The sequence below is a fragment of the Brachionichthys hirsutus genome, chromosome 2, assembly GCF_040956055.1.
Source record: "Brachionichthys hirsutus isolate HB-005 chromosome 2, CSIRO-AGI_Bhir_v1, whole genome shotgun sequence".
Taxonomy (NCBI): Eukaryota; Metazoa; Chordata; class Actinopteri; order Lophiiformes; family Brachionichthyidae; genus Brachionichthys; species Brachionichthys hirsutus.
The window spans coordinates 9478753-9492732 of record NC_090898.1 but is presented as its reverse complement, the minus strand read 5'-3'; the positions used below and the strand labels follow the sequence as shown (position 1 = coordinate 9492732).

The window sequence follows — 13980 nt, the reverse complement described above, 5'->3', positions numbered from 1 at the left end:
CCTAATCTCTTTGCATAGCCACTATGCAAAGACAATAAAGGCTTTCTATTCTATTCTATGCGTTTTGCCCTGAAGGAAGGCGAAAAAGAATGAATACTTAACATGGAATAGGTTCTGTATTAATTCAAGTTAAGTTCAAGTTTATTTTTTATGTTTTCAATCTATGCATGACTTCCTCTGGTTTAATGTCATGGAACAAAAAGACAGATGAAATCAATAAAACTGTTACCGACACTGGCGTGTTAATATTCAATGCACAGAACCCATTCAGATTATACAGAAAATACATCTTCATTTAGCGTCTGTATTTACAGCAACATCACTTCAAAACAAAACGACCGAGTGGATCATGATGTCTTCAGGATGATATCTTGTGGACTGCCACTGTAATGGTTCCATGACTCCTCACCAGAATGTTTCTACAAGAAGAAAACAACACACAAAGACAGCCATTCATCGGATTAAAACCACAAATGCAAATATGTGAGATTTTTTCAAGAATAGCAAAACTCTGCAGTTGTTTATTTTGTAATGTTTGACGTTTGCTTCTCTGGAATATGATCCAGTTCAAATCATTCTCAATCACTAAAACACTATCACGCTGTTTAAGCACATTCTTTATGCATGCATTATCATCTTTGAATATGTACGACTATGACATCATAGTTATATATGGGCATGAGCAATAAAGTTAGATCCTCCTGAGACCCAGCCAGTTAGCATGTCCTCTGTAGTGGACATTTGTTTGGAAAATTTGCTAAGTCCTGGAGAGCGACGAGGCCAAAGGGTGGCAGCACAGCTATACAAATGAACTCCAATAATGAACCCTAAACGTAGATTCTGATTGTCTCTTACAGTTTTTGGCACATTTATAGATCTCTCTCAAGAGTGAATAAAAACAGCTGCAGTAGATGCTCACCCTGATTCAGACTCCAGGCACACGGTCGGGGAGTCTGTTGGGTCTCTGGAGAGAGCTGCAGCTTGTTTGGCTAAAACTGACACAACGCCACCGTGTTCATCCGACAGGGAGCCACGACCTAGTGATTGTGATGCATATGTGAGCAAACTGCAGACACTATCAACACAAGTGCACTCATAACTAGACAAGTTAAAAGAATTAACATTTGATATGAATGAATGTTTTTCTGGGCTTTCATATTGATAAAACATACATGCACATTTCTAATTTCATTGAGCTCATAACCTTTGAAACATGTTGAATTTAGTTCCCAGATGCTGATTTCAGAACCACCATTTCATTAACAAATGTAATATCATCAATTATTAACTGGTAAATAATTTTATGGGAATCATAGCGTGCAGGTATCGGCCAGAGTGGGACGACTGCCTGCTTAAACAGAACCGATGACAAAGCTGCTGCAGGCTTTCCGAACATTCCTGGGGTTTAATTTAAGTCCCTTAAACATCCTTTTAAGACCATTATGAATGACATTTAAGGCATACTCCATTTCCAAAGCATGGCAGTAGTACCTCAATGTAGCTTATACTTTGCAAGGACTAAATCTCAGTTGATTAAATGCAGGCTTTTTAAGGGATGTTAAACCCTCGTGGGGATCCTGTGCTGTCTGCTCTGCATTTGATCAGAGGTAGAAACAGAGAAATAGACAAAGGCAGGAAAGTGTTTATAGTCAAAGTGAGTCTTTCTGTGGACGAGCAGGTATTAGATTTACAGCATGTTTTTCATCAGAGCTCCTACTTGCAACAATTAGTCATATTGAAACGTGCTTTTATCATAAATTATTTTTCTTATGTTGACTTTGAAATGTATGTCACATATAAGGCTTTTCCAGTAAACAGTGAAAAAACCAGTTGCTAGCATTTAATAATTACCATGAAGTTCTTAAATCTGGAAACCCTTGCTGCTTAATAACTAAAAGTATAGGCCTCATTTCAGTTCATCGGAAGTAAACACACTCATTTTCTGCCTGAAGCAATTGTACTTTAGTTTTACATGTTTTTAGGGGTCCATTTACCATTAGGTATTCGATCCTTTTGCTGACCAATATACGCTAGTAAAAAAAATACTTTATTTAGAATATAATTGTCCTGAAAAGTTTCCGTTTGAACAAGCAGTTCATCGTTTCCTTACAGCCCAAGTTGTGTCCTTGTTGATCCGTGCAAAGCATGCCGACGACTGCTGGGTTCTTCATGCTGCCAACACAAAGACAGTTATCAATCAATCAATCAATCAAATCTTAATTTGCAGACACAATGGTCCAATTAAAAAGCACACATAACATTTACAACATTTACAACGTTTACATAGTAAACACAGTAATCCTATAATAACATCAGGTACCAATGACACCAAATACCTGAGTGAAACTTCACAGCACTTAGGCTTGGCTGAGTCAGTGTTCTGATGATGTCATTCCCTGATTCATGCAGCCGACATATAAACCTGTATGACAGGTGCCTCAGCTGAGCATTAAGGGTGTTAACCCCGACACCACAGAACATCTCACTGGCGCTGGACCATCTGGGCTTCCTGAGAAGTATCCGCATGCAGTCATTGTATGCCACCCTCAACTTCTGCATGCTGGCCTGTTTGTACTTGATCCACAAGGGGGCAGTATAGAGCGGCGTACAAAAGGCCCTGAAAAGGGTGACTTTGACCGCTTCAGAGCAAAAACTAAATTTCTTCTTCAGCATGTTAGCCTGCGCATACAGCATCCGCCGCTGTCTATACATGTCATCATCATCTCCCAGCTGGTCATTGATGATGTGTCCCAGATATTTAGTTCTGCTGCAGACAGGCAGCACTTGCCCTGACAGATAAAAGCTTGGGAAGTCCAAACCCTTATCCTCTCTGGTTCTGCAAACCATGACGGCACTCTTCTTGGCATTATACTTTACATCAAACCTGATACCATAGCCAGTGCATATGTCCAGGAGCTGCTGGAAGCCAGCACTGCTCGGTGACAATATGGCCAGGTCATCAGCATGCATGAAGTGATTGATCAAGGTGTCACCAAGCACACATCCAGTGTTACAGCTGTTGAGCTGCACAGAGAGATCATGCATGTAGAAGTTAAAAAGCACCGGCGAAAGAAGCCCACCCTGGCGGACACCGTTCCCCACAGCAAAAGGAGGAGAGACCACATTACCCCACCTAACCTGCATGGTCTGATTCGCATACCAATATGCCAGGATTCTAAGGAGACAGTTTGGCACACCTCTCTCCCTCAGCTTCAGGAACAGCTTCCGATGGTTCACACGGTCAAATGCCTTAGAGGCATCGATGAAACCCACCAATACAGAGGAGTCTTTAGCCTTATACATGTCAATCACTTCTTTCAGACCATAAATACACATGTCAGTACCATGCTTGGTTTTAAACCCAAATTGATTGTCGGTGGTGTTAAGAAAAGGACTTAAGCGAATCAATAAGATTTTTTCTAAAACCTTAGAAATTACACTAGCAAGAGCAATCGGCCGGTAGTTATCCAGGCTCCCCACCTTGCCTGTCTTATCCTTAATCACTGGCACCAGCGTAACATGCAACATGGAGTCAGGCAGCAGCCCATGCGACAATAAGCCTGTAAAACATAACGCAAGCAGGACAGAGACCCTCGGGCTAGCATACTTTAGGTGCTCTGCAGTGATTCTATCTGGACCATCAGCTTTGTTATCTGCCAGTTTATCTATTGCTTCACGCACCTCAGTTATCCTTAACGTTCCGGTATTATTTACAGTATAGCAATAAAAAAAACAGGCGGACAACAAACTCACGTGTCATCAAGATGCTGTTCGAGGGTCGATTCCATCGCGAACGGTCGCGACAGGTGTAGAAATCAAATGTTCTTTAGGAGTTTTTGATGTTGTGTTTAGCTGCGTCCTCAAAGCTTCCGGTTGAGGTCAGCTGACTGTCACGTGAACTATGGGTCCCTGCGAGGACCAAATCTCACGAAGCGCGGTAAGAATAAGGTGCCGCGCCGCGTCTGAAGGCACGGGACTCACGTCAGATACAGCAGCATGACAAAATATCGATTAAGACAGCGAATCGATTGATTGAGATACCTTCATTCCACGTCAGTGCATTCCGATTAAAGTATAGATTTCAGGTGAATTACACGTCAAACAGTAAGGTGGGCTCTCTCTGTCTCGCTGTCTCAGAAAAGTAATGCAAAACAGAACGGCTCACCATAGAAAATAAATGTTGTAAACATTTAAAAATAAATAAATAAAATAAATTAATCGCAAGGTATGAGTTTCACAACAAAAATATATTTCATGGCGCTTTCCAAAAGAGAAAGTCGAAACTCTTTGACCGACAATTCGCAAACACGCGCTCAAGGTGAATTACTTTACTGTGTCTCCTCTGGGAGAAATGTAGAAAACGACTGCATAGGACATATAGATTACAATACATCACTATAAAAACAAAACTCAGTACATTGAAACAAATAATACTTGTACATTACGTATATACATTATTATTCTACAATGTTTTACAAGAATGCAATCTCACAAACACACACACACACTGGTATGAGAACTGCAGTCGTGTCGGTAAGATGCCCCAGCGGGTGCTGAAACCTGCCCAACACATTCCAGCCATTGAGGACATCCAGAGGAAACACTGTCTGCGGCGCCACAGCATCCTCGAGGACTCTTCCCATCCTGCCCATAGACTGTTTGCCCTCTTGCCCTCCGGCAGGCGCTTCAGGAGCCTCCGATCCAGGACCACCAGACAGAGGAACAGTTTTTCCCACCAGAGCTGTCTGCTTACTCAACTCTGCCCCCTGCTGACCCCCCCCTGCCCCTACACATCATTGGCTGCATACTCACCAGCACCCCTGGTTATATGTGCCTGTCTCTCACTCACCGATCTGTAAAATATGCTCATAGTATATGCACGTTCAAATCACCTTAATCTGCTATCGATCTGTGTATTCTGTCAATATCACCCATATCCTCCCGAGACCCAGTTAGCATGTCCTTTGTAATGGACAAATGTCCACTACAGAGGACATGCTAACTGGCTGGGTCTCAGGAGGATATAGCAGGTCCACCAGGATATGTTTATGCACTATAATCTATGTTAAACTGCACATATATATATATATATATAAACTCTGTATATTTATCTACACAATCTGTATACTATATTTTGTCTATATCCATGCATAAGCTATACGCCTCACACTACGGTAATGAGGCATATAGTTAAATGAGTAATGCCTCCTCTACTGGCCAACACTGCATGCATGTGTATTGATTTTGTACAAGATTCAATTTGAATTCATTTGATAGAGTTTATGGTTTGTGGATGTAAGAACTGCCACACATCGAGTTTCTAGAGGTGCTGCAAGAGGGGACTGCGTTATCCCACTCAGGAAAAGCAAATTTGGTCAATCTGCCTTTTCCTTTAAAGCTGCACATGAGTGGAATTCTATCCCAGTTATCGTCAGAAATCTTGAGAGCTGTAATGCATTTAAATTTCACCTTAAGGAATGGCTCATTAGCACACAGTTGTGTCGTCACTGAGAGAAACTGCTGTTTAATTTGTTGTTTTATAATGTCACCTGTTTTTATGATTTTAGTTGCTTTATAAAATTTTAGTTAATAGACATTAAGTTTTACTGTTACTTGAAATTGTTTTAGTTGATATAGTTTTTAATTATGTGGTTATTGTATATCTGTATTTTTATTAATTTTATTTCATAAGTATTTATATTTTGGGGCCATGGAATTTCTGTCCAGGGACAACAGATGAAAAATAGCCTTTTGGCTAATTCTGGCACATTGACAGAAATGTTTATTAATGTGCGCTGTCCCTGTTAAATAAATAAACGAATAAACGAATAAACGAATAAACGAATAAACGAATAAACGAATGTCCAAAATAGTTTTCATAAACGACCATTGACATTTGATAATAATCTTAATTAATATAAACATACAGCTTTAACAAAGTAGGCTTTTTGTTTCTTACGGCCATTTATAGATAGAGTTTATAATGTGACTAGTTCAAAAGTTAGCTCGAGGCCCCCATCCTGGCCCTCCTCTCTGCATGATTTCTACTGCCTGTCCCAAGATGACAAGGCTCCAGTGCTCCTGCTGACAGGGCAAAAATGGTTGAATGTAATTATGTGGCCTCTGCATTGGAGACATCCATCACCTCTACAGCAGCAGGGTAATGTCCTGCTGACTAACCCACAGGGTGCACTCCCTCTCGTCTCCACTAATTCTATCTGCTCTTTTCATGCTCATATTTCTCTCCTCGCTGTTTAAATCAGAGCAGGAACGCTTCTGCTGACAGCCTGTTGCCCATCACTGTCGAGCATGCACATAGGCAAACCGGGCAGATTAATTTAAATGTGTGGCAGGTGACAGCTTGTTATTTTGTTGCCTATGTACATAATGAATATATATATATTTTATTACATAGAATGTTAGGGTACAAGTACAGTCACACAGTAGCATGTATTACAGTACAAGTACAGTCAAACATCCTGTCTAAGAGGAGCATTTCAAAAAAGCCCTTACGGTCTTGTTTCCGTTGCAAGTCCTTAGTACATAAATCATCGACATTTAACAATACAAATACAAATAAAACCAATATTAAATTACTCAATTGATGCAAAATAACAATAAAATTAAAAACAATTACATCACAGATGCTAAATAACAATAAATTAAAAATAAATTACACCACAGATGCAAAATGACAATAAATGACAATAATTTATACACACACATAACATAATCTTTGAAGGAATAGTGAGTCAAAACAGAAATTCAGTCATTAGTAACTCACCCCCATGTCCATAGAAAGCCTACTTTCTTGGTTCACTAAATATTTCATAAACTTCATGGTGAAACATTACTGAAGCGTTCGCAGATTCAAATGGAGGTCTGTCTGTCTGTCTGTTAGCAAGATTATGGAAAAGTGGTCTAACTTAGATCCCATTAAGTCACTCCGCAAAAAATCACAGCCATAAAGGGGTCCGATATGCACTATCATCAAAAATGTCTTCTGGATTGGATCCAGAATGAGTTCAGGAAAAGATATACAATTTTAACATTGGAAACCCCATTTATGGATACCTGTGCCCTTTTTTATTATCTCATAGACGTTCCAGATTCATTTTGGTGGTAACGACTGGCTCCAGCTATTGAGTCATATCCCATATTATTATGTTAGTCATGGAAACTCTGTCAGAGCCTGCTTTTTTATTTTATTTATTTATAATACCTTTTTGTGTACAAGAAACCATATATTGACCAAAGAAACAAAAACCCAACAAATATGTCCAAAGCAAACACCAAAGTTCACACAGTGCTTGAAAAGGAGTGGGAAGAAGGAAAACGTATTAAATCCCACCCCCATAATACAACTGTTCTTTCCAATCTGTTGGAGTAACAGTCATGGAAAAAAAACAATTAAAACAATGAAGAAGAAAAGAACAACAAAAAAACAAAACAAACAAAACAATCAAGGAACATTTATACATAAGATAGATTACTAAATATTTAGTAAGCTATATTTATATAGCAGGTGTTTGCTCAAACAGGTATTCAGCAGCCTTCATCCAGATGAGCTGAGGTAACTTGGAAACAAGTACAAAAAATAGTGTTGGAAAATTTTAGGGATGGAGAGAGACAAGGGAGGGAGGGAGTGTTGGGTGGGGGTCGGAGTTAGATATAGCGAGGGAGAGACTGCGGCTCTCCCCTCCGAGGACTTCTGGGAACCTTTACTGGAGAGCTGAGAATCAAGTGCAACGAGACAGAAACGTTTATAGGGTTCACTTCTACTCTTACGGCCATGCGTTTCAGGCTGGTGCTGTTATCTTTCCTTCTGGTGTTCCCGAGCTGGTCCAGAGGAGCCATCATCACAGGGGTGAGTGATGGGATTCTGGCTCCGCAGCCCCCCGTTATTGATTTATTCATTAGATTTATTACCAATTCGCATAACTAATTTGATATGCATTTCTACTCATCTTAAATACATTGTTGTTTTCTATTGAGTGATGTCATTTGACATTTTATATTGTTAATATGTACCTTTTTCTGCGATATACGATATATATATATATTTTTACAAAACGACTTCTCTGCAACTAACAGAGTGTAGTGACTATTGAGCACAATTAAACCACAACTCATTACATTTCCGAGTCCATTGCTAGTCTTCAAATAAACAATGTTTGTCTGACAAATGTCCAACCCCCCCCGTCCCCATATTCTTTTTTTATAACAGCATTATACAAATAAAATAAAAAATCTGCAAAACTCACATCAGTGAAGCAGGAGTATGTAAATGTCTAGAATATGTGCTTAGTTGGTTAAAACAGCAGTAAAAAAAGAATTAGTTCATTGTATTTATTGTCTCAGTATGCAAAATGCACATTTTCCATTTGGGGATAATCTTTCTTAATTTTGATAGACCGACAGGCGACCACATCCTCATCAGCTTTATCTACTGAAAAACAAGGCGGAAATGATTTCCGTCTTTGGATTGGTATTCATTTGTAAACGGATTAGACTTTAGAGGGATGACAGGCGATGGATAGACTGGCTTTCCCTGTACAGTGAAGAGAATCTCCATTAAGCATGAGTAAGAATTAGGCCGATTCTTCCTCTCGTCTGATGCTCTTCCTCTTCCCTCTCTTCCCTGCAGGCCTGTGAGAGAGACATGCAGTGTGGATTTGGTCTGTGCTGTGCTGTTAGTCTATGGCTGAGAGGTCTGAGGATGTGCGTCCCAAGAGGTGTGGAAGGGGATCAATGCCACCCATTTAGTCACAAGGTGGGGAAAAAAACGTGTCGTCACTAATCCTGTCACAAACATTTATAAAAGTGCTGAGAAGTTGGCTGAGGCTTTATAAAAGTTGCCGACAAACGGCAGCAGTTATTGATTCTTTCCACAGTGAGCCAGGCAATAAAAGCCACAAATCACTACGGTCATCTGGAAATGGCAACAATTGGTTCTGTAAATGCTGCCCTCTCTATCTGAATTCAGACAAAGCGTTTTAATTCCTGCAGCAACACTTGTCATCGGATCAAGGGTTTAAATTGTCGTCCTTTCCCCACTTTCAGGTGCCCTATCGTGGCAAAAGGCAACATCACACCTGCCCTTGCCTCCCACACTTGGTGTGTGCCAGGTACAATGATAGCAAATATAGATGCACTGACGATTTCAAAAGCATGGACTTTTAAAAGACGCTCTAACATTCAGATATAGAAGTGTGTGTGTGAAAGAAATAGCATTTCCGAGTGAACATTAAGCTGTAGAAGAGAAAGCTACATTTCACCTCCACATCCATATTCTTTATTTGTGTATTCCATGAGCTCTAATATAATGTTTGGACTCGATGAAGCAAGTCAGCGTTAACAACAGTAGATATATCAGACTTTTTTTTATTTTATTTTTTTACTCCGATTAAAACTAACAAGTTACTTGTAAGAAAATGAGGCATTTGCACTTTGGTTTTCATGCTCATTTTATATTAATTTATCCAGAGAAATGTACACAATATTGTTGTCAATGAAAGTGTTTGTAGATTATTATTTTTTTGAAGTGTTGTGGTTTAATTATCTGATTGTGATGAAGGTCATAATGAGTCTCTTTATTTTTTGTTTGTAAGCTTTTGACTTTGCTGCTGTATAAAACGGCTCTGAAGATTTAACAGATATCAATTGAAGGGCAACGCCACTGAAGCAATATCAACAGGAGATTGTGTTTTTTAAGTTGACATTTTTCCCTGAATTTGGACCTTAACAATTCTTACGTGATAATTAAGAATATAAAACAATTAATTTAAAAGATTTAAATACAATACAATGGAGCACAGGTGGACCAATGTGTACCAGTATATATATATTGCCTTTATATTGCCAGTATATATATATTGCCTTTAAGGTACTGTACTTAAAAGTTGTAATTGCGTCTTATTTTGTACACTGACTTATCATATACATAACCTTTTGTGAATTGTTAAACACACTGAATTAGTTCCATTTAAAAAAAAAGTGGTATCAACAAGTAATGAGATTATTATTGTTGTGAATATTATAACATTGACACGAAGCATTTGTCATTATAAGGACTAAGCACATTTTTATTTTGATATTCAGTTATTGCAGTACTTTTACTTGTTAGTTGTAACTTATTTTATTTAGTTATATTCTAGGCTTTTAATCAAACTGTTCTCTGAGAAAGGATACTTTTTCAAACCAAATATAACTAAAATGACATTAAATATGTGTTGTCTACTTGCATATGAGATGAAGTTTACTTGTGAATGAAACCAAATTGCATGTGCATTTAGTTAAAAATAAATCTTTAAATTCCCTTTGTATTTGTGTCTTTGTTCTGTGTATAACCTTTTTTATCAGATAACACACATGACCTCAGGTCACACCCTTAGAAACACTCATGAAAAGTTTCCATATGAACATGTTGCAGCTGGACAAATTTCATGTACTGAATTTCAACACATTAGGTGTGTACTGTATGTTTACACATTAACGCTTATCTTGCGCTTTTATTAAATGTTCTGTTAGGTAATAAAAGTCGAGTGTTTTTTTTGATAAATTGTTTTCCATGACCTAAATTTTGGAAACAAGAGTGGTCTTCACTACAATGACATATCACTGGCACTTGTGACCAATACACATGTTATGAGCGTGATGATATATAAACAGCATACAAATCACACATTTTAGTTCCACTTTATAAAATATACTTGCTTTAGAGTGAATTCTTGCTTTTTTATATCATATAATTCTGGCAAGAGAACTCTTTGTTCACCTAAATGGGATATTTACTTTTTGATAGGATGCAAATTATAACCTATTGTGAATTTCTTATCTTGATCTGATGCGTGATATCAAGTCATGTGGAAGGTCATTCTGGAGGCCCAACCTTGATGTGTTGCATATAAGAGCTGGATTCTGCGGCTGGAACTTTGAGAGTCTGGCAGTAAAGTGACCACCATGGTGAAGTGGCTCATTGTCCTCTCGGCCCTCGTTGCTTTCTCTGAATGTTTCAAGAGGTAAGTCGGACCGGGACAGATGCAATACAACTTCTTACCTTGTTTCTGTAGCCTACCGTAATATTGCTTCGGCTTTCAAACATTTGAGCTGCCACACCTTTGAATCATTTGTGTAGAGCTGAGTGAAGTATGTAGCTTATATCATGTGCCTTTTCACTGATTCTTAATTCACGTTACAGGATTCCCCTGATCAGAGGAAAGTCTGCCAGGCGAGGCCTGCAGGAGAAAGGGTTATGGGAGGAGTACAGGATGAAGTTTCCATACAGGCCAATGGCCAAATTCATCCAAACTGGCTCTGAGGCGATGACCAACGACGCTGATGTGAGACCATTTAGACTTACTTCATCTTAATGCCTGGCCTGTTCTAGCATCTGGACCAAAGTATTAAACGTTGTGTAGAAATTAAATTAACTTAAATACAGAAGTGAACACTGTATAATTAGAAGTCCTCTTCTGCTGCAGCAGCACTTCAAATCAAATTGATTATTTGCATATTTTTTCTCTTCTGTCCCTCTAGCTGGAATACTATGGGGTAATCTCAATTGGCACCCCCCCTCAGTCCTTTACAATCATGTTTGACACCGGCTCCTCCAACCTGTGGGTCCCCTCAGTCTACTGCTCGAGCAGCGCCTGTGGTGAGAACCACTCAGAATAACTATGTACTCTGGGGTTTACACAGTGTTGAATTTGGTGCAACTGTATTCGTACCACTGTTATCAATTCATCAATATAAAAAGAGCATTTTAACCTCCACCAAGGAGGTTATGTTTCTGCTGGCCTTTACCAAGACACTGTGGAATTAGTAGTGGACAAACAGATTTGTTGTGTCTTTAAAAGCTCCGGCTTTAGATCCAGAAGAATCCACCATTACTGGAAGTGTGCTTTTTGTGAATAACTTCTAAACTAATAATATCAATGTTGCTAAAAGTCTGTTGTCATGGTTAAGGGATCTAAAAATATTGATACAATAAATGTAGGGCTATTGGTTTTGGTGTAAATCACAAAGTAAGGTTACTGAGGTGCTCTCCGAGTTCTTTTCTACTTAGGTACCTGTAATTTAACTTAAGATAACTTAACTCCATTTTATGCTACTTTTCTTTTAACCAGAGATGACACACTCATTGTAGTGTAGGGTACGCCATGACATTTTTCCTCAGCATTGTCTGAAAAAATTCAGGATTTGGAAAAGATCCAATTTCTCTGCAGAGAAACACAACAGATTTGACCCATCCAAGTCGTCCACCTTCAAATGGGGCAGCGAGCCTTTATCCATTCAATATGGCACAGGCAGCATGACTGGATATCTGGCCGTGGACACTGTCGAGGTACTCATGTTTAGACTTTAATAAGACGTATCCCTGCGCTCTGTTGAACTGACTGACAAGTTGTTCTGTCTGTCCAGGTCGCTGGTATAACTGTGAAGGATCAGATATTTGGCGTTAGCACGACAGAAGCTCCCTTCATGGATACAATGAAACCTGATGGCATTCTGGGATTAGCTTTCCAGTCCATTGCCTCTGATGATGTCACACCTGTCTTTAGCAACATGGTCCAGCAGAAACTTGTGGAGCAGCCCTTATTCTCTGTCTACCTGAGCCGGTATTGAACAGGACTGAACTCTGTTACTTGAGCAGGTGTGTATTATATAACATGAAACTTACATGCATTTATGATGTTATAGTGATGGTGAGCATGGCAGCGAGGTCCTCTTTGGTGGAGTTGATGACAACCACTACACTGGACAAATCACGTGGATCCCTCTGACCTCAGCCACCTACTGGCAGATCAAAATGGACCGGTACCAAGGAAGCACAATCAAGCCAAAAAAGCACATTTTTTTCACAAGTATTCTTGCATGACTGGTAAATCTACCGTCTGACTCCTCACAGTGTTTCCATCAATGGGCAGACTGTGGCCTGTTCTGGTGGCTGCCAGGCCATTATTGACACTGGTACCTCTCTGATTGTTGGCCCAAACCAGGAAATTAATAACATGAATTCCTGGGTTGGAGCCTCAAGCAACCAGTATGGAGAAGTGAGTAATAACTTTAATTGTCCCCTTTTTGTGAACCCAGAGCAAATAGATCTTTAATGCTCTGACCGCAGAGGATTCGCTGGTAAACTGCTAAGTATCTATTAATTCAATATTGGCTCTTTCCCAATCCATTGTGGCGGTTTTTTCCACAGGCTACAGTGAACTGCCAGAACATTGGAAGCATGCCAGAGGTCACCTTCACTCTCAATGGACATGATTTCAATGTTCCTGCATCTGCCTACATCACACAGGTCAGACCCCCCCCCCCCCCCCTCATCATAAGAAATCATATCATGCTGCAATGCAGATTTGCAGGAATTAAATCTGTTTCCTCTTCTCTCCTGTCCAGAGTTACTATGGTTGCACTACTGGCTTTGGCCAGAGTGGCGGTATTGGGTCAGGCCTCTGGATCCTGGGAGATGTCTTCATCAGGGAGTACTATTCCATCTTTGATATGGAAGCTCACTACATTGGTCTGGCCAAGTCTGTGTAATCAAATAAAACATTTGATGGATAATATAAAATAATGCATTGTATTGCCTGTCGAAAATGGAGATTGTTGCTAATTCTAAATGCGAATTTGTTGTCGTTGGGCTTCAAATTCAACAGATTACAGCAACCAAAAGCGTTTTGTGCTTTATTTTGGGTCTGTGTCAGTCAGTCAGCGGCAACAGGAGAGCTTGTGTGTCAGTACAGCAAAATGTCTTATTTTGTGTCACAGTGCTTGCACTGAAATGTCACAGGAATGAGAGTTATCTTTCCAGCCTTTCATTTATTTGCTCTAAAGGAGACTTGACATTTCCGAGTGAAGACAAAAGGATCGCAAACAGGTGTAAATGAAGAATAGGCTAAGAACGAAGTATCGAGCGGCTCTCGGCACAGACCCTGGTTCCCTCTGAGGCTATAACAGAGAAGAAAGTGATAA

General features: G+C 39.6%; 3 protein-coding genes across 3 annotated transcripts; 2 read left to right on the top strand and 1 right to left on the bottom strand.

Annotated features, from left to right (window-relative positions):
- Nucleotides 1-223: 223 nt before the first annotated feature.
- On the bottom strand, nt 224-3898 carry lamtor5 (late endosomal/lysosomal adaptor, MAPK and MTOR activator 5). The gene is made up of 4 exons (XM_068749754.1): nt 3754-3898; nt 2111-2172; nt 920-1037; nt 224-419 (listed from the first exon to the last, which is right to left on the bottom strand). The coding sequence occupies exons 1-4, from the start codon at nt 3786-3788 to the stop codon at nt 359-361; spliced, it is 276 nt and encodes a 91-aa protein (XP_068605855.1). The 5' UTR covers nt 3789-3898; the 3' UTR covers nt 224-358.
- A 3894-nt stretch (nt 3899-7792) lies between these two features.
- On the top strand, nt 7793-9183 carry prok1 (prokineticin 1). Its single transcript, XM_068751660.1, has 3 exons — nt 7793-7867; nt 8648-8773; nt 9064-9183. Exons 1-3 carry the CDS (start codon nt 7793-7795, stop codon nt 9181-9183), a joined length of 321 nt encoding a protein of 106 aa, XP_068607761.1.
- Nucleotides 9184-10944: 1761 nt separating this feature from the next.
- LOC137908716 (pepsin A-like) lies at nt 10945-13548 on the top strand. The gene is made up of 9 exons (XM_068753141.1): nt 10945-11021; nt 11201-11342; nt 11539-11656; nt 12228-12346; nt 12424-12620; nt 12703-12819; nt 12911-13055; nt 13208-13306; nt 13405-13548. Exons 1-9 carry the CDS (start codon nt 10963-10965, stop codon nt 13546-13548), a joined length of 1140 nt encoding a protein of 379 aa, XP_068609242.1. The 5' UTR covers nt 10945-10962.
- Nucleotides 13549-13980: the final 432 nt, after the last annotated feature.